Consider the following 21,957-nt stretch of genomic DNA (forward strand, 5'->3'; position numbering starts at 1 on the left):
GATTTATACACTCCAACACAACAAAGACTCGAGGGATACTAATGTTTGTAGTTATACTTAATATTGTCCTATTAGTTATGGTATAGATACAACCTCTACTATGTCAGGCGATAACATATGATCATAGTAGCTAGATAAAGCCCTATAGAACAATGAACCCCCATCCTCAGCTCACTATGTAGAATAAAGCTTCTCGAGAACTCGTCCTATAATGAGGTGTCGTATGATAAGATAACCATATATGCATTTCCTTTCTTCCCCTAACCCTTAGAGGGGTTGGTCTACTGTAGGTACCACTGCGCCACCGATCCCGTGGCCTCCGCTATTGGGCGATAGACTGCAACCCTAGCCTCTGGACACGGAATTGTACATAATTAATATGCAAGAGTTTATTGAAGTTCGCGCGGGCAGCGGCAAGCGGCAGCAGGTCTCTCGAAGTAGCTTCTCGAAGTAGAAACGCCCCCTCAACAATTCTCAAGTTCTTAGGTAGTTGTCAGTTGTCTCTCTTATTCCGGACCTCCCACGCGCGCAACCGATCTACCAACCACAAATAACCAAAGGGGACCTAGACGGACGTCACCACTTTCTACCCTCCACTAAGAATATCTTAGATTTGTCTAATTCGCTATTCACCTTTCATCTCGCATCAAACCCCACGAACCATGAATTTATAGTCAAAAATTCCCTTCTCCTCTATGGTCCCGTTACCCATCCCCGTCTCCATCCGCCACGCAGCAACAACTCATCATGCTTGACCCCTCTTCACTGCTGCTGTGGACCCTGCTCCTCCTTGTCACCGCCCTTTGTCTTGCCCTTCTGGTCGCTGCCCACATACTTACTTCCTACGCAACCGCATACCTAGCCGCGCCCCACGAGATAGCCACCTTTCTCGAAGCTGTAGACTCTTCTATACAAGAGAATGAGGGATTCGATGGAGACGTCGAGAAGGTGCCGAGGCTGGCGGATAAGTTGCGATTGGGCCGATTGCTGCGCGAGATCCAGAAGAGCGGAGACGATCTGCGGGAGGAACTAAACCGCCTCATCCTAGCCGAGGGCGGTCGGACCTTGCGTATCAGCGCGCGATTACTCTGGGCGGGTCATAGAAAAAATTGGAAGAGAGGGTACGGCGGCTCGACATGTTGCGCATGCGATTCCTAGTGGTATATATGGGTATCGTCGCGACGATAGCGGGGGACCGTGCGAAACAGGCTGAGAGGACAACGCCGAAAGATTCGGAGAAGGCAGCTCTGCATTTCCAACATCAGATACCTACTAGACCGTGTCTTCCAAAGGGGCTGACCGAAGGCATCAAACAGAAACCACCGTTAAGAAGGTTAACAACACAGGCGACGACAGGACATCACGAGAAGAATGAGACCCCGCATCAAACGTCCCACCAAGCGTCCCACCAGACGCCGCACAGGACACCGCAAAAACCACCGCACCAAATGAACTGGATGGGTGTCGTGCAGGAGCTCCAGAGATCCCCACGGATGCAAAAGCGGCACGCCTCGATAGAACTAGCCATGAGATCGCCGCCCCTCATATCGCCCCTAGGTAGCCCTATATCGTTAACACCAGAGATGGACAACGGGCGGTTTCGCAACGCGATAGACTCTATTCCGGAAGATAAAAATAAAGATACAGATACAATAAAGACACAGACAAAAGAACAAGACTTGAGTTAAGAACTGAGCGATTGAGACGACCCCCTGACGAATACAGTACAAACAGGAGCACGAGCAAGAGCACATCGCATACGCGACGACGACGATGACCATGTATAACGACACCCTTCACGACCCTTCGAGATGCTGGTGAGCTTACTTATAAGCATTTACACATATCTATATTATTCTATTCCACACGGAGTTCTGGTCACTTCACGAGATACCCCTTCTTTTTTTTTTATCTATTTATTTATTTATTTTTCTTCGCTACATACTACTATTACTACTTTACATCCCCCCGCACATTTCACGGGTATATTTCAACTTGCTTCTCTTTTTTGTATCTTCACATATCAGGATATTTAGATACTAGGCCTCATAGGGATTGGTTACTATCCCTCAGGAATGTCATATGTATTGGACGGGTTTAGTGTAGGCTTGGGTGGGTGTAAAAGAACTGGGTGGATGGTCATTAAGGAAAGGAAATCGAATTACATTGTCGAGAATATAGGTACCTAGCTAAGCTCTAGCTAAGCTAGCGGTTAATTTAAGCATTTCAATACTGAGTTTTCTCGTAGGATAAAGGGTACGGGTGTGGATGTTAAGAGTCTCGCTGGCATATGTATTTATACTACACGCTCACAACCATTGCCTCACATATAAAAAGAAGCAACCAATTTTAATATCTTGTCAACTCCAAGTAATAGTTCCAATTCCTCTCAATGTCCAGCCTCAGGCCCAGTACCATTTTTCTCACCAACTATAATCACAACCGTTAGCTAGAGCCGTCTCGTCCAACCTGTCCCTTTAGAAGAAGATATAATGCAAGAGAAGGGGGAACTTACCGTCCAACGCGACTAGAAACCGGCTGACGCAGTTATACGCCGCAACCTATATAAATTTCATTAGCCTCATAATTCTCATCAGGTGAAATACGACAAAGTTCCAATACACCCATCCCGTATCCAGCATCCCTAGGTATGTAATAAATCTAGCACATAGGTAAAAATAAAACCAACTCACCGTAGCAGTAACCTCCACAACCTCCCTCTCACTACACACCCTCCTCAGCGCCCCAACACCTCCTCCGACACCCGCACGTTCCGCGTCATCTCATCCGCATACCTCAACACCGCCCACTCTCTCTCCCCCAACCCCGCTCTCTCAGCTTCTTTCCTGCCCCTCTCCTCCCTATCCCCATCCTCTCCCCCCTCCACCAACAACGCATCCCTCCCCACGACCCCCATCCCTTCCTCGCTAACCCCCGCCGCCCTAGCAAGCGGCGCGTGGTGTCCCCACTCGTACCACGCCCCGTTACACACGGCGACCCGACAGATCGCGATCTCGCGCGCCCGGTCGTCGAGCGACGTCTTTGTGCGCACTGCGCCTAGAAAGCTGTTCCAACCGTCTGCCACCGGCGGCGAGTGTAGCAACGTCAGATCCAGCGCCTGTAAGGGGCGCGGGGCCCGACGAGCCGCGATGCGTGCTACGATGGCGGCGTCGTCTTCGGAGGCCGGCTGCGGCGGGTTGGGGACGTAGGGAGACGCATTGCTGCTGGATAAATAGACAGATAGGAGGTATGTATACAGTGTGTGTGATGAAGTGAACGTGTAAGTATGTAAATAATGTAAATGTGTATGACAAAGAATACGTAGAGTCGAGATACGATATATCAATTATATTATAAAATAGGACGGGTAAAACTCACTAACCAACCTACCTTTGAAGCTGGATGTGTCACATCTCCGATAATGACATCCTCGGGTATAATCAATCCGCAACTCTCCACATCCCGAATATCGGACCGCATGGTACATCGAGATCGGGGAGCGCCAATCATAGGTTCTTCGTCTTGACTACTTCACTAGTTCGGCAAGTTAACCGGCACCTTTACTACAGCTGTAAATGATAGTTTTAAACCTCCAAAAGATCATCGTAGAGCAAATAAATTGGAATTTTGTGATATATGACAAGTTGATACAGTAATCAGTATATATACTTGTTGTATATGATAAATATGTACATTGCATCAGATCGGCTATATCTCTCTCGGTAGCCATTGGACTTTTTATTGATCGCCAAATTGTGACTGTTTAACCTCTGGCCTAAAAAGTCGTTTACCTAGCCTAAGTGGTGACTCTTCCAAAAACTCAGCTGTTGCCTTCCCCCTAAAATGGCGTGTAAAATATTTCCCTGTTTGCATGTTGGGAACGTGTATTAGACCTACAGCGAGGTCAAAGAAACCGAAAATTTCTCGCCGTCTCCCGCAACTTCACTACGAGAGATTCGGTTCCGTAACCAAAAAAAAAAAAATAAAAATAAAGAATAACCGTAACGCCTTCGCCATCCTTTTAATCAGATTCGCCAGATGCTTTTGTGTCCCTGCTCCCGGTTCGCCGTTTTCTTAGGCCTTTCCGTATGAATACCCTTTCGGAATATAACTGCTGCAAAGAATGCGGTAGAAGAATGCCGTGATGCACCGACATAGCATATATAATATAAAAAATAGTATGACAATAGGGTTAGCAGTGATTAAAGGTAAAGTCAAAAATGGGATATAGACAAGCGTTAGAGATATCGTGTAACGTGGTATGTGTAAGTAAATGCAGGTTTAAATAAATATTGCGGTGGTGAGATCATATTTTTGTATTCGTGATTGGATGTACGCCATTCATAATGGGATGCTCTTTAGGGGTGGGGGTTGAATTTGAAGGCGTAGGGGCTTCTCCGTTCAGTGCCCGGGCCATGGCGGGTCGGTCGCCCTTTTCAGGGGTACTCTTCCTAGTTAATTGGGATGCCGTTTCTGGCTCCTCAGGAATTGTTGCGAACTTCTTAAGAACTTGCTTAAGTGCGGGTCGACGGATAGGCTTGCTTAAGAATTCGTTCCCGGATTCCATGCAATCTTTAATATTGCTCTCTTCCGAGAAGGCTGTCAGTGCCACAATCGGTGCTGAGTATCCCATCTTCCGAATGAGGCGAGTGCTCTGTAGCCCATCAAGGTTAGGCATTTGAATGTCCATGAAAATTAAGTCGAAATAAAGATTATTTTCCATGTTCGCCTTTACGAGTTCGTACGCTTCCTGGCCGTCTTTTGCGATGGTCACATCGTATACATCTTCTAGTTTTAACATCCTGCTGACAACCTCAATGTTGGTGGGGTTGTCCTCGGCGACGAGAACTCGCAGCTTCCCGTCACCTTTACTTGCCTTAGCCATCTCTATAGCTTTCATTCGATCATCTGGGGTCGGGGTCGGCTGTGCCTTAGCATTGGGGGTAGTAGCAAAGAAAGGCTGGCTAAGTCCAACAAGACGCGGTTTTTGATCAAGCACATTGGCGTTAGCACCCGCTGCAGTTTGAGTTAATGTTAGGGAGTTTTTTCTGGTATCCCCATCGACCGAACTAATGCTAGTCGGGCGTGACTTGACACTACTCGAAGCTGTACTGGAGGTCCTAGAATATAAACTGTTAGCCGGCGATCTGAGCGTCTAAATTATTTCACCTTACCTATCCTTGGTGTACTTCAATGGTATTTGCATTGTGAAAGTAGTGCCAACACCGACAGTACTTCTTAAAGAAATACTTCCACCCATCAGATTTGCCAACTGCTGGCAAATGCTCAACCCTAGGCCAGTTCCTCCAAACTTCTTGCTGAGACCTAGATCACCCTGGACGAAAGGTTCGAAAACTCTCTGCTGCATATGATCCGGAATTCCGGGACCGGTATCCTCTACTTCGAATTCGAACAAGAATAACTTCGCGCTTGGCGGAGGTGGTGTTGGTGACCTCTCACGTATGCGTACGTAGGGTGTTGCTTTAGGATCCAAAGGATTAATCGACAATGCTGTACCTCCTCCCTTATATTGGGACTGAGGAGTTGGAATTTCGTTTGAGCTTTTCGACTTGTTCGAACCCGACCCCATTCTATGTCTTGTCCTACCTAGGCGACCAGATCCAGTTTTCGATAAAGATGAAGTTCTGCTTACATCGAAAGAGGCTTCAATTTCACGTAAACATCTTATCCTCACTGATACCTTCCCTCCGGCCGGCGTAAACTTAAGACTGTTACTCACAAGGTTGATGAGCACTTGCAGAATTCGATGCTGGTCACCCCACAAGCACATATCTTTCAACCTACCAGTCCCTAGAGGACCAATAGCCGGGAGCTTTTTATCCACTTCAGCTCGTTCGAAACCGGGACTCATATCTGGTTCGGTGCCTAAGAATTCGACTGAGAAATCGATCGAGCCTTCACGAACTTGTTTGTCAAAAATGGTTGCTACTTGCGACCGAATGTCAACTAGTCGGAATTCTCTCTCTTCTAGGCTTAATTGCTGACCAATCTGGTTTTTCGAAAAGCTCAACAAATCTTCCAGGAGATGAAGGAGCAGATCTCCAGATTTATAAAGGGTTTTCAGAGACTGCTTGATCCGAGGCAAGTCGTCTTCTTCCATACAGACAGCACACATGCCTAAGATACCGTTTGGGGGTCTTGAGCTCGTGAGAGATGTTCGCAATGAATAAAGTCTTGCTCTCGTTGGCGGCCTCAGCCGCCTTCTTGCTAATCTCGAGTTCGCGTGTTCGCTCCGCAACTTTCTCTTCTAAGGAAGTGTATTGCCTTAATAGTTCTTCGCTCATTTCGTTAAAAGTCGTAGTTAACTCTGTAAGCTCGTCGGTTACATAATGCTTGCGATCGTTAACTTTGCCTGGAATCTTGAAAATCCGTCTTCGCGGCTCGCTGTCATGGGTCGATGGCGTAGTCCTTGATCGCGTAGATCTTCGAATCAATCTTTTCAACCGAATTACAACCCCTTTAACAGATTTTCGACTCCCGCTGCCTGATCCTTCATGGTCCTCGTCTTCATCGTAGTCTAGATCGTCTATATACGCTTCGGCGTAGCCGGGAGGAGCAATGGTCTTTTCGGTGGCAGCCTTTAATCTGCGAATAGGCAAAACGCTCATATGAGCACAAGGTATAACTAAAAGTAGGGTGAGTCCAACGGTTCCGAAAACGCAACCTAACAGTATACGTCGGAGTGTATCGATAGGAATATAAGCCTCGGACCTGTCCTGTTCGACGATGAGCGTCCAATTAACCAGCGAAGTCTGCGGCCGAGCATATCCGACGGCAACGTCAACCCCCTGCTCATTTTTGGTGGAAAGTATACTGCTAGCATTATTGATCGAGGGGTTTCGACTAGTAAAGGCCCTGTATGCCGCATTGTATCTTATGACTTTGAAAGGCTGATTGAAATTTCCAGAGGCATAATTATGCAGCGTATGCCTATCTGATTGACCAGGCATTACCCGCGGTGGTAAGACAAAATTGACGTCGACATTCGAGAAATTAGTCGCCGCTTCATGGCTCGCATTCGCAGGTAAGTTGTATTTGCTAAACCGATTCCAACCTGTAGAAGGACCGACGAGTAAAACTGTGCCAGTATCTCCTAATCCCTCTTTAGACGCAGCGATCTTAACGAGCGAGGTAGCATCGGCGATCGTAGTCATATATCCAAGTATCACCTCATCGTTCCGATTGCTGCGGATCGGGATAGTCAATGAGATGAGGGCGTATGTCTCATTGATTACGAGCGGTCCTAATACCATGCCATCAACACTCGAGTCAATTCGTATATCTGGAAATGGCCTAGCTACGACAGCAGTATGGTTAGGATAGCCTGGGTCGGGATTTGCTGAACTGTAATATGTTATGTTTGGGTACAGTGACGGCGGATAACCCGAAGGGTTATCACCTAAGATAGCTTGTGACCCATCAGGTGCCTTATAAGGCAGTCTAACCTCGGAAATGTTGCTACCTGTTACACTTAGAAGTCCACCAGATCGATCTGCGCCAGTCTCATTTCGCGAATAGATTCTTGATTGTAGAAGATTCGTAGAAACGCCCGGCGGAGTGATCAAGGCGCTGATAATATCGGCGGAGGCAGAGTCCCAAAGAGCATCAGATTCGTTACCGCGATAAAAAGATACAAGAGCGTTTTGAATAAGTAGTCTCGTTGCTATGTGATTACATGTCGTCTGGATCAATTCGATTTCGGAGGCAACGCGAGCAGCTTTGAGAGAAGCGGTTAAGGAGAGACCATTAGTCTCTACTCCAATAACGAAGCGGTTGACGTAAATCCAAGTAGGTATAGAGACGATAGCGAGCGCGACGAGCACAGCAAGTAGCACGAGGGCTGCCAACTGCTCCCGGATCGCAACTCTCATTATTCCGGCCTATAACGGGAAATCTGGTGGATACCGTAACCTATGCATCCTCCGAACGTCGCGGTTTAGTCGAGCTCGATCGCAAGTCGGGAGGGATAAAAAAGCGACGCGACGATGAAAGACGAGCTATCAAATCTCTTAACGAATTCTACTTCGTCTAAGATACAGCACACCACACACCGAAGTATAGGCAGGTCTGACAAAGGTAAGAAAGATAATATGATTATACAGATATAATATAATATTATACAACGGTCACCCACCCTGCCGTGTCAAGAATGTCGTGTTAGTGCAACGAGGGAAGAAGGGTAAGAAGGTGAAAAGTAACGATGGTATGGTTACGTGCTAAGGTAAAAAGTTCGAGGTAAGGTAAGCTTGTCTACCTTCAGATAGTGGATAGTAGTGGAATTGGAAGGAGAAGAACTTCGGAGAGGAACATTGATCACCGTTCGCAGCTCACGGAACTTCGGTAGGTTCGGTAGGGTACCCTTGTCTTTGGCCGGTACTTCCATGCAAGGTAGGGGAATGTCAATTGGAAGGGGGTACTGAATTTGGGTGCAGGTGCAACGGCGAATAGACTATTATGCCCACTGCCCATTGCCTAGGTTAGTATTCTGCCACGCTACATACATGGGTATTGCTTGGGTATTGCCTAGCAAGGACTTGAGTAATAGAACGCGGTGCTACCACACAACCTGTACCATATGTACACAAGGACAGTGACAGTGGTAGTGGCAGTCGTTCATTCCTTCGTTTTATTATGCATGTTACGGTGGACCATTATTACAACTGTGCCAAAATCGAGAAAATAGGTGGCACTATGTCTAATAAGGTAATAGTAAGGCAAAAATACAGTGTAAGCTCAATTAATATGCGCTGTATACACAGTTAACACCCCTTTTAACCTTATACCACAATAACTTTACGAATATGTATCCAAATATTTTTCAAAATACACCAATATTTCGATTCAAAAATGATAAAAATTACTATCCAAATCGCATGTAATTTGACCCAATATTCGTAAAGATATTAAGACAGCTATATACCTAGGTAGGTAGTCTTTCCTATTCCAAAAGTTTAAAAGATTAGCCAATCAGATATTGCCTTTACCTTAGCCTTAGCCTTAGCCTTATATATACGAGATACATAGGTAAATTCAATAATAACACTTACTTACACGTATACACATACTCAAATAACTTTACCAATATACTATTTCAAATATTATAATTAGTATGATATTATAGCCTCATTCAATGCGAAAATAACAATGCAGGTTGCATTTATATATGGCCTTTGGCTGGCGTGTTGTGTCAGTATCAAATAAGTCTTATACAAAAAGGTTAACTAAGTCTTATACAAAGAGGTTAAGTCTTATACAGATAAGCTAGCACGTGATACCCTTTATGACCACTTTGGAATCCTATATATACATCATATATTACACATTATCTTTACAAAATAAATCAGAAATATTACAAGACAATTTTAATAATTTTTTTCATACTTTAATTGAAATAAAGATATTTTATTTAAATTTTTAGAAAGAATATTCAAAAAGTTATTAATAATATAAACAAGTAATGAGAAAACTTGTATATACCCCGCATAGTATACTGTGCACCTTTCATACTAGCCTTTTTTGGACAGATCTGACCTATTTTCTTGATTTTGGCACAGTTGTAATAATGGTCCACCGTACATGTACTTAAAAGCCAGCTAAAGCTCCAGCTCAGCCCATTTCTAGTTAGACCCGTACATTATCCTTATCGACTCCAATTACATCTGCTTGGATAATTGGCATTTGGTAACGAACGCTCTGTTGTCTTGAACTTTTATATAAATACCTACTTAACAGGTACTTAACATATTGTGCATGTTGAAGTTGTCAGTGAATTTTTGGCCTGCTGATCGACAAGAAAAATATTGACCATGTCATGCCATGTGTATTCGCAAGATCTTAGAGGATAAAAAAGGTAACAGATTGACAACTACATAAGCATCTAGACCTCACCGTAAGGGCACAGTATATACTGTATAAAACAGGAGGTTCCAGTAAGAGAAAAGCAATTTTATGCGGCATACATTAAATGAGATAGGTATTGCATGTAAGCTTGCCAAGCGTCGCCAAGGAGGAAAAAAAAATAAGAAGAAACGATATAGGTAACTAGAAATAATAAAGTAACTACCTACTATGTAAACGAAATAATTTACCAAAAGGTAGCAACTTGGAAAGAAAGAAAGCGTGGCTTCTTCTCTTTTTTTGACATATACTTATGTGTAGGTATACATGTATGCACCCTATGAGATCTACTATACAGGATCCGTACATCTATGTATAGAATAAGGTTACACAAGTGCTAAATTGTTGTACTGTACGGGGCCATGCAGCAATACCAAATCTGCTGTTATTCGTGCTCGATTGGACTCGCGGGGTGAGATGTGCGCGAGGTAGAAAGAAAAGAAGAATCGGCAGCGGCGAAGCACTACGAAATTTTGGAACGAATCTCTAATTGGGGTTAAACCAAGTCGGGGTTTAATCCCCGTAAGCCCATGCGGGCTATTACATGATCTAGACCAGATCGACCCACCAATCGATTCCGCTGGGCAGTTACCCCCTTGTCCGGTACTGGCGTTACCACCCACCGCCCACCAATTCGACCAGTTCGGGTCAAGCCTGGGGACTTTAGTCCGGACTTTCTCATTTCTCTTTCCATGATGAGATTGGTGAGACGGTAAGACGGCTATTCGTAAAAATCATAATTTTTGCTATCCGCTTTAGTAGAATTTGAAGCCCACGATACCTTCTTCAGCAGAGCTAATTTCGAATCCTAGTGGATGTATAGCATGATCTATCTGTATTAAAATTCATTACACTCATTTATGCCTCCGGTCTTTTCTTAAGTGGGATTCATGATGTCACCAGTATTGTTGAGCATGATTTATTCAACTTATTGGTGTATCACTTGTTGCCTCTTTGTCACATAACGACATTATGATTAGTAGGTAGTAACACAATCGGGTAACATGCGCAATGGCTCTACTTAAATCCAGTAGTACCCATCAAATGCTTATAAATACAAATATAGCTTGATATCCTCCTTTAGGTCAGTCCTCGAGCATCCAGTTCGTAGTCCAAGTGGGTTTTCACTATACACTAATATAATAGCAGCTCGATTATTAAAAGTGTTAACTAGCGACTAGAATAGAGTGTGAATACCGTCTAACCTCTGGACTGCCTCGCAACGTTTATGACGGGTTTTTACGAATAGCAGGTTTGAGTGCATACTTAAAACAGCAAATATTGGATGGAAGGATTTAAATCCAGAGCACGAACTCCTATTCTCTTCGTGGTAGAAGGTGAGAGATCAAACAACCCGGAGCAGGTGGGAGCCAAGTATGGTGTCAAGCAAGATATCCGTTTCGATGAATCCGAGATTATAATAAGCTTAGGCGAAAATTTGACACCTTAAGCGGATGAGGCCGCACACTACCGAGAATGGCCGAGCGGATCGTATGTGATATCGACGTTCCCATCGTCGAGGCTTATTCACTCTTCCTCTTCTTTTATAAGGAGAGCCCCTGAGATAAGAAAACGCATTGTCTAAGTCTAGACTTTCATACTCTAGTTACGCATACATACGTCCCGGTTCCGGGGGCGTAACGTCGTCTTCCTCAACGCCGAAGCTAAGGTGTCCAACGGTAGCGTCCTCGTTATCGTACTCAGCGTACCATTCAGGTGGCATCTCCACAGCACCCCAACGGATCTTGCTCCTAGCAAGTTTCGTGAACTGGCTGTTCTGCTGTTCATCTCCCGCGTCAGATAAATCCTCTTCGGTGCGCTCAAGTAGCGACTTCTTTGATGTTGATTTCAATGGTGAGTAGCAGTTTGTGGTTGTTAGCATCGGCATGAGATTCTGCATCTCAATACTGTCGCTCCTGTTACCCTTATCGGTATATATCTCGTCTGTGGGAGGAGTGTGTGATCGCTTCGACGATTTTAGGGTCGGTAGAGGATCAACTTGCGACAGTGCTGGAAAATCGGTAAATGATGATGCTGCGCGGGAACTGACCGCGTGTGACAAACTCGAGACGTTGGCACGCAGCAGACAGCGCGAGTGAATTGCTCCCAATTATCACCATGTTCGAAGGGAGCTTTTTGATGCTCAGAATTGCGGGTAACAAGATCAAGAAAACAGGAGACTACAAGCATAACCAGAAGGGAATAGCCCGAATATCCCAAGGCGATAGCAGTGTTAGGTGGCAGACTCGGGTCGGCTTCGATTCCGCGAAGGAATTCATCGGTACTGAAGTAACCTAAAAGTTGGTAAGCTTGATAAACCTCAATGGATTATCTGGAAAGTAAGTGTGTTAGAGATACTTACCCCCGATTGATATGAATAGATAAATAGTATTCGAGAGCAGCCAATGAAGGAATATACTAGTAGCTATAAGAGGGAGGCTATATTTATAAGGTAGTTGGAGTCGGTATGTAGAGTATTGGCCACCCTAATTACATGTTAACATGACGTTCAGGCACTGATATCTTATTTAAACACACTTTAGGGTCGGTAACTCGCAGCGGCTGGTAACCTTCACTAAACAATGACCATTCTCTAGCCATCTGAAGCCGAGTAAATAAATTATTATAAGCAAGATAGCAGAATGAAAGGAGAAGTTGAGGGCTATTAGCAATCAGAACACCTTGCGTGAAGGTGAAAGGGGAGTCGACGAATGAATTCATCTCGCTCTCGTAGAATGAGCCAACACTGTCGTTCAAGTCAGGGGGTTTCTTCGGTGTTATGCACAGTTTAGGAGTACTCACAGGTTATTGTGGCGTTTTATATCCGCGAAGAAGTAAGCACAAATAGTAATGCCTATACCGAATAGTATGTAGCTTGATATCCATACTAACAGAGGAACAACTGCCCATCGACGCTTCTGCAACTTTTTCCATTGCCTTGGCCCTGGTAATAATAAGGATTTATAGGATCTCATCGACCTTCGGATTTCCGTTTGTCCAATAGTGCACATGCCGGCAGTGACAGGGTCTGGCTTTTCGATGAAAGACTCGATGACATCTCCTAGGGTCACTAACGGCGCCTGGCTCTGGTGTCTCAGAACTACCATAATGACGATAGCTATGAAAGTTTTGAATATAACGCATAATGTGACCGTTAGTAGTAGAGTTGGTGACAAGCCAATATGACAGACTCTGTCGAGGTCGTCTGCAAGACAGTATTGTACAGATATATTGTCGCTCCCGGCTGTAGACTTGTCATTTTGTTGGGCCACATATTGTCGATTACATCGAAGAAGAGTATTGCCAATCCGTGATACTGGTATATGAGGTAGTCATCACTGTATCAGTCTTGTATGTGCCAAAGGCTCCGAAGCAGTTATTCCAGCACTCCGTTGGCCCCTCCGTGTGTGACGCGAACATTAAACATTGTGCATCGTATAATAAGTGATTAGGCTGGTCCGCAGGGACGTATCGATCCCATACTTCAGTTTGATTGTCCATTAGATGCCACATCTCGTCTCTTATCCAACCACCTGGCTTGTCGACGACGAGGACTAGGTTACGATAACGTTTAAGTCCACTACAGTTAATATACTCTTGCTTGCAGTCGCTTATTTCAAGTTTCTTCCACTGTCCGGCATTCCTCGCCGTAGTCGATATGTTTTTCATAACATCAGAATCCTTATTAGTGTATTCGGCTAGGTTGACTGGTGAGCCATATCTGATAAAAGAGATACCAGTGTATTCAATATCGTATTCTAGGACGTATGAATTTGGAATGGTCTCGGGGTACCACAATTCGAAGCCGGCTTGGGCTAAACTTCCTCCAGGGGGGTAGAAGTCCCCCCCGTTCAGAAACTCCTCAGTTGCAATCGTTAGGTGGAAATCAGATCCTCTATCTATAACCACGATCATTAGTAATCTTACGATTAGGAAAGCAACGCTGAGCCGCACAAAATGCCTCTATGTTACCAATCCTATAATAGAAAGGTAGAGGGAAGGGGTCAAGAAATATTGCTTACAGTCTGTCTCAAATATCGTTGAGTTAAATAGAAGATGGATAGGAATAGAGCTGATAAATAAGCAAATCCAACACACAGTCTTGAACTTAGAGACTTTGAAGGCGTTGCGGACTGACGGTATGCCGATTCCCAACCAGGAACCTTGGAAGTGCGCTGCATTCAGTTCTTCTCTTGACGGAGAATTTAAAACTTGCATGAAGAAGTTACTTGAAGCCAACCTAACAAATCAGAGTCAACTTAAGAGGTAGAAAATTGAACTAGTCCTCTGCAAAATCTTAAGCCGAGCCGTTCCAGGGATAGTCGTACATAATATCGTAGGAGGGTGATATGGGTAGCAATTGGCTTCGACCCGTCTTGTATCTCATACATGATTCGACAATGGAGCTAACTTACTGCATAGGTCTGAATTAGCATTAACTATTCCAAGTGATAAATATCAATGTACCAAGAGAACTTACCACAAGTGTTGATACGACATTTACAAGCAAGTGAAGCGTCATATTGACTTGGGACACATTGCCTCCGTCGCAGTCACCATCGTAAAAGAACAATGCTTTTCCAAGACCGCCACTCCTGGATATGGCAGATATCAAGCAACTGATCAGGAACACCGACATACAAGTAAGAGTAACGCAATTGACCTTAGCAGCCTGTTTCCAGCCGCTGGAGCCACTCTTGCGACCGCCCCAGAAGTTGAGACAGTCCATTTTTGATGCGCTTGTGGGCTTGAACTTGCCTCGTTCGCTAAGTACTAGTGATGAGTATCGATATAGACAGGCGAGTCAAGTTGGCATCGTCTTGAAGGGGGGGAGGGGGAGAGCGGGTATTAAAGGCCGCTACAGCATGTAGATAACGTCGAGGGATAGTATGACGGAATGTAACTTACGCGCCATAAACCGGGCTGGCTATTAACAGGATCACCTCGCATATTCGTGCAGGAATAGGGCTGCAGTGTCACATCCTTGGTATCAGGTCACTACTCGTCATTGCCCCAAAGGCTTTTATACAAAACTTTTGGCCCTCAAGCCGTCTCAAAGACAAATATATACATTTCAGTTCCGCGATTATAGAGGCTCGTCATTGGTTAGACTAGTAGGGCGCGACAGTGTTAGTGATACTATAATTTAAACGTAAATAGATGTGTTGGCTAGTAGTGTATCTTGATGTCTTAAATTAAGGCAGTACTGGCTAATAGAAATTGAAGTACCTATTGAGATGTTCTAGTGTGAACTGACAACCAAAGTAGGTAGTTATACAATCGTATAGTCAAGTTCATATCACTACTTAGATGTCATAGGTGGGAAGTTAAGCGTTAACAGCTATAAATTTCCTTAGAGATTCTCATATAGGAGTAAGACTTTTTCGACTAGGGGACCTGGAAGACCTTTATATGGCGATTAACGTTGGAAGGGCTTGGTCAGTCATGTATGCCTCTTAAGGTTATATTTGTAAGATTGTGTATTGAGATTAGTAGCCTTATAGGCCGCATACCCCCTTGGGGGAGGCCAGCCACGGCGTCAAACACACACAAATATACGCGTAAGAGTAAGACAGGTATCGGAAATATAGTGGTGGGATACTCTTGATGAATCTTGGAGAGATTTAGCTGCATTAGATTAAACTACTCTGTACTACCTCCGGTCCCATCATAATGGTTACATCCGATCGATACTATTTCTAGTGCGCTTATGGATCATCTAGCAACCAATAGTATTAATGGCGTTACATAGCAGAATCGCCAGATCCAAGTCTTAGTAGCAGCAGTAGCAGTTATCAAGGTTACCAGCAAGACATCTTGCCTTAATTACATCGTCGGTATAATAGCGTTCAGCTATTCTTTCCCTCTCATTATATCTTACTGGAAGACCTAGAGACTGTATCAGCAACATGCCACACGTGGTAATAGGTATAAAATAGGTAGTAATAAAAATCCTTTTCAGACAAGTTTGAGAAGATATAATAATAACACGGTTTTTTCGGCATGCACCATCAAGGATCCGGGTTACCAGACTTGACAGCATTTCGCTGGCCCCGTGCTCGTCATCATTTAGGAGGGATAGGGGTTAAATTGGAAAGGGGCTTACTTGGAGTAGGTTTGGATAAGAATTGGCTAAAAACCTTCAGACAGCACAAGGGCTGGACACGGAGGTGACCCGTAAGGTGAGCTTAGGACACGAGCTTACTCCTAATAGTGATATTACTTTAGGTCTCGGGCCTGAACCTCCCTCGTTTCTCTTTCATAGCTTGTACTTTCCTCTTATCCTCTTCGAATCTCTGCAGCATATCGGTCTGCTCAGCTTTCCTCTTCTCACGCATCTGGAACCTGTAGAAATTTGTCATTTCATCCTTCTTCTTCTGCTCTCTTTCGATCATCTTCTGCTTAGCCTCTTCGGCCTCGTCCCTTCTTGCAGGCGCAACACGACCGCCTCGTGTGACCGTTACAAAACCATCTTCGTCTGGTTCGTTACGGAGCCTCTTGGCGAGTTGACGCGCTTCTTTCTCCATCTTGTTAAAAGAGTAAAGTAGGCATCCGTCGAGGCCTGTATTTCATCTTTATCTGGGAAGGCCAGGATGTTGTGGGTTACTAGCCATTGAGAACCCAGAGGCGCGTTATCGCTATCCCTAACACCTTTGCCCCAAATAGGGTAATGTTTTGGCTTTTTCAGCTTCTTGGCAGCTTTTAGGACTAATACAGCGCTCTTCTCGTCGGCGAACAAGGCGACGGCAGAACTGCCACTGGGATACACTTTTCGCGACCATGTGGGAGGTAAGGCAGCTCGGACTTTGATTTCAACGTGTTGCATCTCTTCCTCTTCTCTTTTCCTCTTCCCATGCGAAGCTAATCTTGTGGCCTGGGCAGGCTCATGGGTAGGCCATAGGGGTTTTTTGTCATGCTCAAAGGTGATGGTCTCGAATTTACCAGGTCCGACTAGGCTGGCAAATAAAGCTCGAAAATGCTCTATAGTACTATCGCAAGGAACGTTGGCGATAAAGAGGCTTCGGGAATCATTTGGAGTTGGTATTTTAGGGGTATTCCGCCGAAGATAGGTTGAATGTATTGCCTCGATCGGAAAGGATGGAAGTGGTGGAATAGAAATGGGAAGTTCGGTAAATTCTTCGGTCGCGGTAGATGTTCGAAGCATTTTGACAGTAAATCGTCGCAAATCTGCGACCTTGAATCGAAGAGAATCAGCCTTGCGTGATGATAATGGATTGTTGATCATTGATTATTGATGGGAAGAAAACAGAAAAAAGATTTAGTGGGTCAAGGTAAAACAGATAAGAATTGGCAGTTAAACATGCATCTAAAGGTAGTAGATATATTTATTAAACCATAGCATGCAGATGAGTGAAGTAATGACATTAGCGCATTTCCCACCGACTTTTCACATATTGATGAAGACTAATCTTTTTCTTTTAGTTGTCTACCTTAAATATTACCCAATGAACAATTTTCGTATTAATCTCTTTCAGATCGTGAGTCATTCCTATTTGGTCGGGTCCCGCGGATCTCTATCCAATATCTTGGCCTAACTTTTATATAACTACTTCAATTTATAAAATTCTGGTTAGTTAATTTGAGAATTTCTTACCTTAGTTTAGGTATCTATCCTCGTGTTAATTTAATAATATTAAATTTAATAATATTAGTTTTTTATTCCTAGCTTCTAGTAAGGAGAGTCTTACTATGAAAATAAATCAAATATTCCGTACAAAACGATGCCTTCTATGCGGCGATCCGAAGTATGTAACCTAATCAATACCACCGTCGTATGTAGTCAACTACCCCCGACTGCCAGACGGACCCCGCGGAATCCTAGCTTGCCTCTTCATATATCCACTTCGGCCAAGGATCTGAGAATTCTGTGTCTCGTCTTGATATTACCCAATTTTACTACATAATGATGAAAGTTCTTACCTCCGGGGAAGATAGCTTTTTACTTTGATTTTATTTTTTTTAACTCTTGACAAGATATCCAAGTGATATATTCTCTTTTCTCATAGACACCTAACTATAGATAGACAGCATTAGGTGGTGTTCAAGATGAGATTATTTACCATTGCCTGGCAGTTCCTCTCCGGGACGAAGAAGGACTCAAAATCCAAGCCTCCTTATCTTCTTTCGATCCGATCATCTACGACTCTGATAGTACTAACCGGTTTGTATACCTAATATCCATAAACTTGAGTTTGAACAGACATCTACTTCAACGAATCCTATAACATTCATTCAACCTAGACCTGCTAACAGATGATAAAAAGTGGGCTTGGCTATCTTCACCGATATCTTCTACTATGCCTTGATTGTTCCGGTCATCCCCTTTTCGCTCACCGTTCAAGTTGGAATCGCTGAGGATCAAGTGCAACACTGGACATCGATTCTTTTAGCTTGCTATAGTGTAGCTTTACTCATCGGTAGTCCCATTGCTGGAATATATGCCGATCACACGTCGTCGCGACGATGGCCTTTGCTGATCGGACTAATCGCACTTGCTGCGTCAACTCTATTGCTATGTTTCGGTAACTCGATAGGCCTCCTGGTCTTGGGCCGAATTCTTCAAGGTTTTAGTGCATCTATCGTCTGGAGTGTAGGATGTGCATTGCTCGTCGATACTATGAAGAGCGCGGTAGGAGTTGCTATGGGGTACGTCGGCGTAGCGATGAGTGTCGGACTGCTTATTGCTCCCGTGATCGGCGGTTCGGTCTACGCTGCAGCAGGCTATTATGCTGTTTACTATATTGCATTTGGCGTCGTTGCGGTAGATATCCTACTACGACTGCTGATGATCGAGAAGAAGGTTGCTAAGCAATGGATAAAAGAGGATGAGACGCCTAGTCCTTCAGAAGAAGGGACAGATCAGGTCGACATAGAGACGGGCAACTCACTCATAACGCCAAGTATCGATGGCCGCACGGATTCCATTGAAGCAAGCGGAATACACAATCTTGCAGAGCCGGATCCAAGAGATAAGAGCCAGCTTCAAGATAATCATAATAATGAAGAAAAACGGATCGAAACAGCGGATATACTAAACCAAGACTCGGCGATTCCCCCGGAAACTATTAGCATATGGCGTACTTCTAAAAGCCTTTTGAAATCCACGAGGCTATTTGCCGCACTATATTGTCTCGTCGTCGAGTCTGGCATCATGTAAGTCCATGCAATCATACTTATGCTTTTAAATGGTAGTCATAATCTAGGCTAACGTTGGATAGGATGGGATTTGATGCTACATTAGCTTTGTTCGTCCAGCGCACCTTTGGTTGGAATTCCACAGCTGCCGGAATTCTATTTCTAGCAGTATTTCTCCCGGGTTTCATCTCACCGTTGGTTGGTTGGCTCGCGGATAAGTATGGTGCTAGGTGGCCGTGTTTCTTTGGGTTCTGTTTTTTAATTCCGTTACTTGTATGTCTACGTTTTGTCACGCAGAACACCATTCAGCATAAGGTACTTCTCTGCTTCTTGCTTGCCCTGTTAGGCATCGCACTAGCATTCGCAAATGTTCCTCTTATGGCCGAGATCACCTACGTTATCGAGGCGAAAGTCGCTAAGCAACCAGGAATATTTGGAGAGAAAGGTGTTTACGGACTCGGTTATGGGCTTTTTAACGTGGCGTTTTCTCTTGGAGGAGTTGTAGGGCCTTTATGGGCTGGTTACGTTGTAGAGTCAGCAGGATGGGGAACGTTGACTTGGAGCTTTGCTATCTGGGGAGCATCAGGGGCAGTAGTGGCTTATTTCTGGCTTGGCGGAAAAGGCACAAATATAGAGAGGTCAGTTACAAGTCAACCGGAAGAAACTGCAAGTTAAGCACATACCATTGAGAGGTATTTATGATCCATATAGCGAATACTCAATATACCCACCCACACCACTATATCTTCCATTGATACCTACCTAAGTACATATTACAAGGCAGAATATATGAAGAAGAATGCCTTGATGTAACCACGTCAGCCGTATCTGGTAGGTCATTTCTTACGCAATTCTGCCTCTCAGCTTATTATTATCCCCTTAAAACCCCTAGCACTTCCCGTTAGTATTTGTCCTTCTCAAATTGCTTTAAAAAGGACCATTCAAGTCTTCCTAGTAGCCAACATTTGGCGTGGTCATATTCGATAGCTGAACTCACTTCTTAGTCTAGTAGCGTAGTTACGCCAAGCTTTAAACACAATATATTTACTAGTAACTACTCTTAGGCATGGCTAACCCCGATGAGTACACTGTCGGCTGGATTTGCGCCTTGCAGGAAGAGTACGAAGCCGCATGCCGTATGCTTGACGACGAGTTCGAAGGTCCTGATGTGGCCAACGAAAATGACAACAATACCTACGTGCTTGGTCGCATTCATGAACATAATGTGGGTAATTGGATGTCTCCCACATGGCCGATATGGTATTAGTTCTGCTGCTACTGTTGCTAAGGATATGATTCGATCTTTTCCTTCTTTGAAATTCGCTTTAATGGTAGGCATTGGCGGAGGTGCTCCAACACCAAAGAGAGACATACGCCTTGGCGATGTGGTTGTCAGTGTACCACAAGGTAGATTAGGAGGTGTCATACAGTATGATTTTGGGAAAAGGTTATCAAGAGGCCGGTTCCAACAAACCGGCCAAATGAACTCCCCCCCAGAGGTGCTATTAGGGGCAATTCCCGAGATGCAGCGTCGACATAACGACCCCAGGAAGCCAGATAAACTGGCTGAACATATTAAGATAATGGATGATATGCTTGAATATCAGCGCCCTGATGAAGATCGACTATACCGCGCAAATTACAAGCACCAGGGTGGAATCACATGCGAAAAGTGTCTAGCAGATGGACTCGAGCAGAGACTTCCCAGGGTGGCCAAACGAGCTGTTAATGTCCATTACGGTATCATCGCATCCGCTAACTCGGTTATGAAGAGCTCCGAAGTAAGAGACCAACTTGCTCAAGATCCAGAGCTTAAAGTCTTATGCTTTGAAATGGAAGCTGCTGGCTTAATGAACAACTTCCCTTGTTTAGTGATCCGAGGAATTTGTGATTATTCTGATTCGCACAAAAACGATGAGTGGCACAAATATGCGGCGCTCGCAGCGGCAGCATACGCAAGGGAATTTCTTCATGTGCTAAAACCTCGAAAGATCAAAATTCTACCATCTTGGGCAGGGAGATTCGAGAATAGTACGTAGTTCTATTCCATTATGTTCCCTTAGGTAGAATTATATTTCTACTTGCCTACTAATAGTTTAACTCCATATATTAAGTTATATATCTTTCACTTTATTAGTGTATAATACTTGAATCACTAATAGATCATAGCCTTAGCACGTTACAAAAAGAGGTTTTGACTACATCCCAGAAAGCTGACACAATTATTCATCATCAAGAAATTGAAAAGCGATACTATCCTAGACTGGTTGAGTCTAGTCAACTACGGCCCTCAACAAAGTGATAATTTCGCACGTCGACAGCCAGGAACCTGTACGTGGTTTCTTAATACAAAACAGTTTCGAACTTGGTTAAATATAAGCGGCAAAACTCTATTCTGTCCAGGCATTCCAGGCGCTGGAAAGTCAATTCTTACCTCGATTGTAGTTGACAATTTAGGGAGTGCTTTTCAAATCAAAATAATATCGGAATGCATACGTCTATTTCGACTTCGGACGGCAACATGAGCAAACGGCAGATAAACTTCTGGCTAGCTTCTTAAACAATTGGCTGAAAATCTGCCCACATTCCCAGAGAGTTTAAAATTACTACACGAATACCACAGAAAACAGGCGGACACGACCGTCGCTAGAAGAACTTTCGGATACCATCCAATCTACGGCCAAACTTTATTCGAAAGTATTTATTCTTATTGATGCTCTAGATGAATGCCATATATTTGAGGGGAATCGGCAGAAATTTCTCGAAAGGATTTTTAGTCTTCAAGCCGAGTGTGGAATCAACATTTTTGCAACGTCAAGGCACATATTTGATATCGTGGAATTATTCAAAGGTAGCCTTGTACTGAGAGTTCATGCTAAGGAT

General features: G+C 44.2%; 7 protein-coding genes across 10 annotated transcripts; 2 read left to right on the top strand and 5 right to left on the bottom strand.

Moving 5' to 3' along the window:
* Nucleotides 1-747: 747 nt before the first annotated feature.
* GL218_05314 (uncharacterized protein) lies at nt 748-1,158 on the top strand (the record flags this gene model as incomplete). The annotated part of the gene is made up of 1 exon (XM_033581966.1): nt 748-1,158. One exon carries the CDS (start codon nt 748-750, stop codon nt 1,156-1,158), a length of 411 nt encoding a protein of 136 aa, XP_033434248.1.
* A 1,231-nt stretch (nt 1,159-2,389) lies between these two features.
* GL218_05315 (uncharacterized protein) lies at nt 2,390-3,510 on the bottom strand (the record flags this gene model as incomplete). Its single annotated transcript, XM_033581967.1, has 5 exons — nt 2,390-2,430; nt 2,516-2,561; nt 2,694-2,724; nt 2,796-3,224; nt 3,383-3,510. The coding sequence occupies 5 exons, from the start codon at nt 3,508-3,510 to the stop codon at nt 2,390-2,392; spliced, it is 675 nt and encodes a 224-aa protein (XP_033434247.1).
* A 796-nt stretch (nt 3,511-4,306) lies between these two features.
* On the bottom strand, nt 4,307-5,590 carry GL218_05316 (Two-component system protein B; the record flags this gene model as incomplete). The annotated part of the gene is made up of 2 exons (XM_033581968.1): nt 4,307-5,120; nt 5,175-5,590. 2 exons carry the CDS (start codon nt 5,588-5,590, stop codon nt 4,307-4,309), a joined length of 1,230 nt encoding a protein of 409 aa, XP_033434246.1.
* A 478-nt stretch (nt 5,591-6,068) lies between these two features.
* On the bottom strand, nt 6,069-7,892 carry GL218_05317 (Two-component system protein B; the record flags this gene model as incomplete). Its single annotated transcript, XM_033581969.1, has 1 exon — nt 6,069-7,892. The coding sequence occupies one exon, from the start codon at nt 7,890-7,892 to the stop codon at nt 6,069-6,071; it is 1,824 nt and encodes a 607-aa protein (XP_033434245.1).
* A 3,632-nt stretch (nt 7,893-11,524) lies between these two features.
* GL218_05318 (uncharacterized protein) lies at nt 11,525-12,038 on the bottom strand (the record flags this gene model as incomplete). The annotated part of the gene is made up of 2 exons (XM_033581970.1): nt 11,525-11,928; nt 11,969-12,038. The coding sequence occupies 2 exons, from the start codon at nt 12,036-12,038 to the stop codon at nt 11,525-11,527; spliced, it is 474 nt and encodes a 157-aa protein (XP_033434250.1).
* Nucleotides 12,039-16,142: 4,104 nt separating this feature from the next.
* GL218_05319 (Ribosomal RNA-processing protein 7) lies at nt 16,143-16,445 on the bottom strand (the record flags this gene model as incomplete). The annotated part of the gene is made up of 1 exon (XM_033581971.1): nt 16,143-16,445. One exon carries the CDS (start codon nt 16,443-16,445, stop codon nt 16,143-16,145), a length of 303 nt encoding a protein of 100 aa, XP_033434249.1.
* Nucleotides 16,446-17,985: 1,540 nt separating this feature from the next.
* On the top strand, nt 17,986-21,113 carry GL218_05320 (the record flags this gene model as incomplete). Of its 4 annotated transcripts, XM_033581975.1 has the most annotated exons (4): nt 17,986-18,100; nt 18,204-19,092; nt 19,158-19,575; nt 20,139-21,113. In XM_033581975.1, the coding sequence occupies 4 exons, from the start codon at nt 17,986-17,988 to the stop codon at nt 21,111-21,113; spliced, it is 2,397 nt and encodes a 798-aa protein (XP_033434669.1). The 4 variants fall into 4 exon arrangements, with proteins under 4 accessions (XP_033434669.1, XP_033434668.1, XP_033434667.1 ...); XM_033581972.1 differs by lacking the exon at nt 20,139-21,113 and having other exon boundaries at nt 19,158-19,749; XM_033581974.1 differs by lacking the exons at nt 17,986-18,100; nt 20,139-21,113 and having other exon boundaries at nt 18,557-19,092; nt 19,158-19,749.
* Between the last annotated feature and the right edge of the window lie 844 nt (nt 21,114-21,957).

Source organism: Daldinia childiae, assembly GCF_008694065.1.
Source record: "Daldinia childiae strain JS-1345 chromosome Unknown Scaffold5, whole genome shotgun sequence".
Lineage (NCBI taxonomy): Eukaryota > Fungi > Ascomycota > Sordariomycetes > Xylariales > Hypoxylaceae > Daldinia > Daldinia childiae.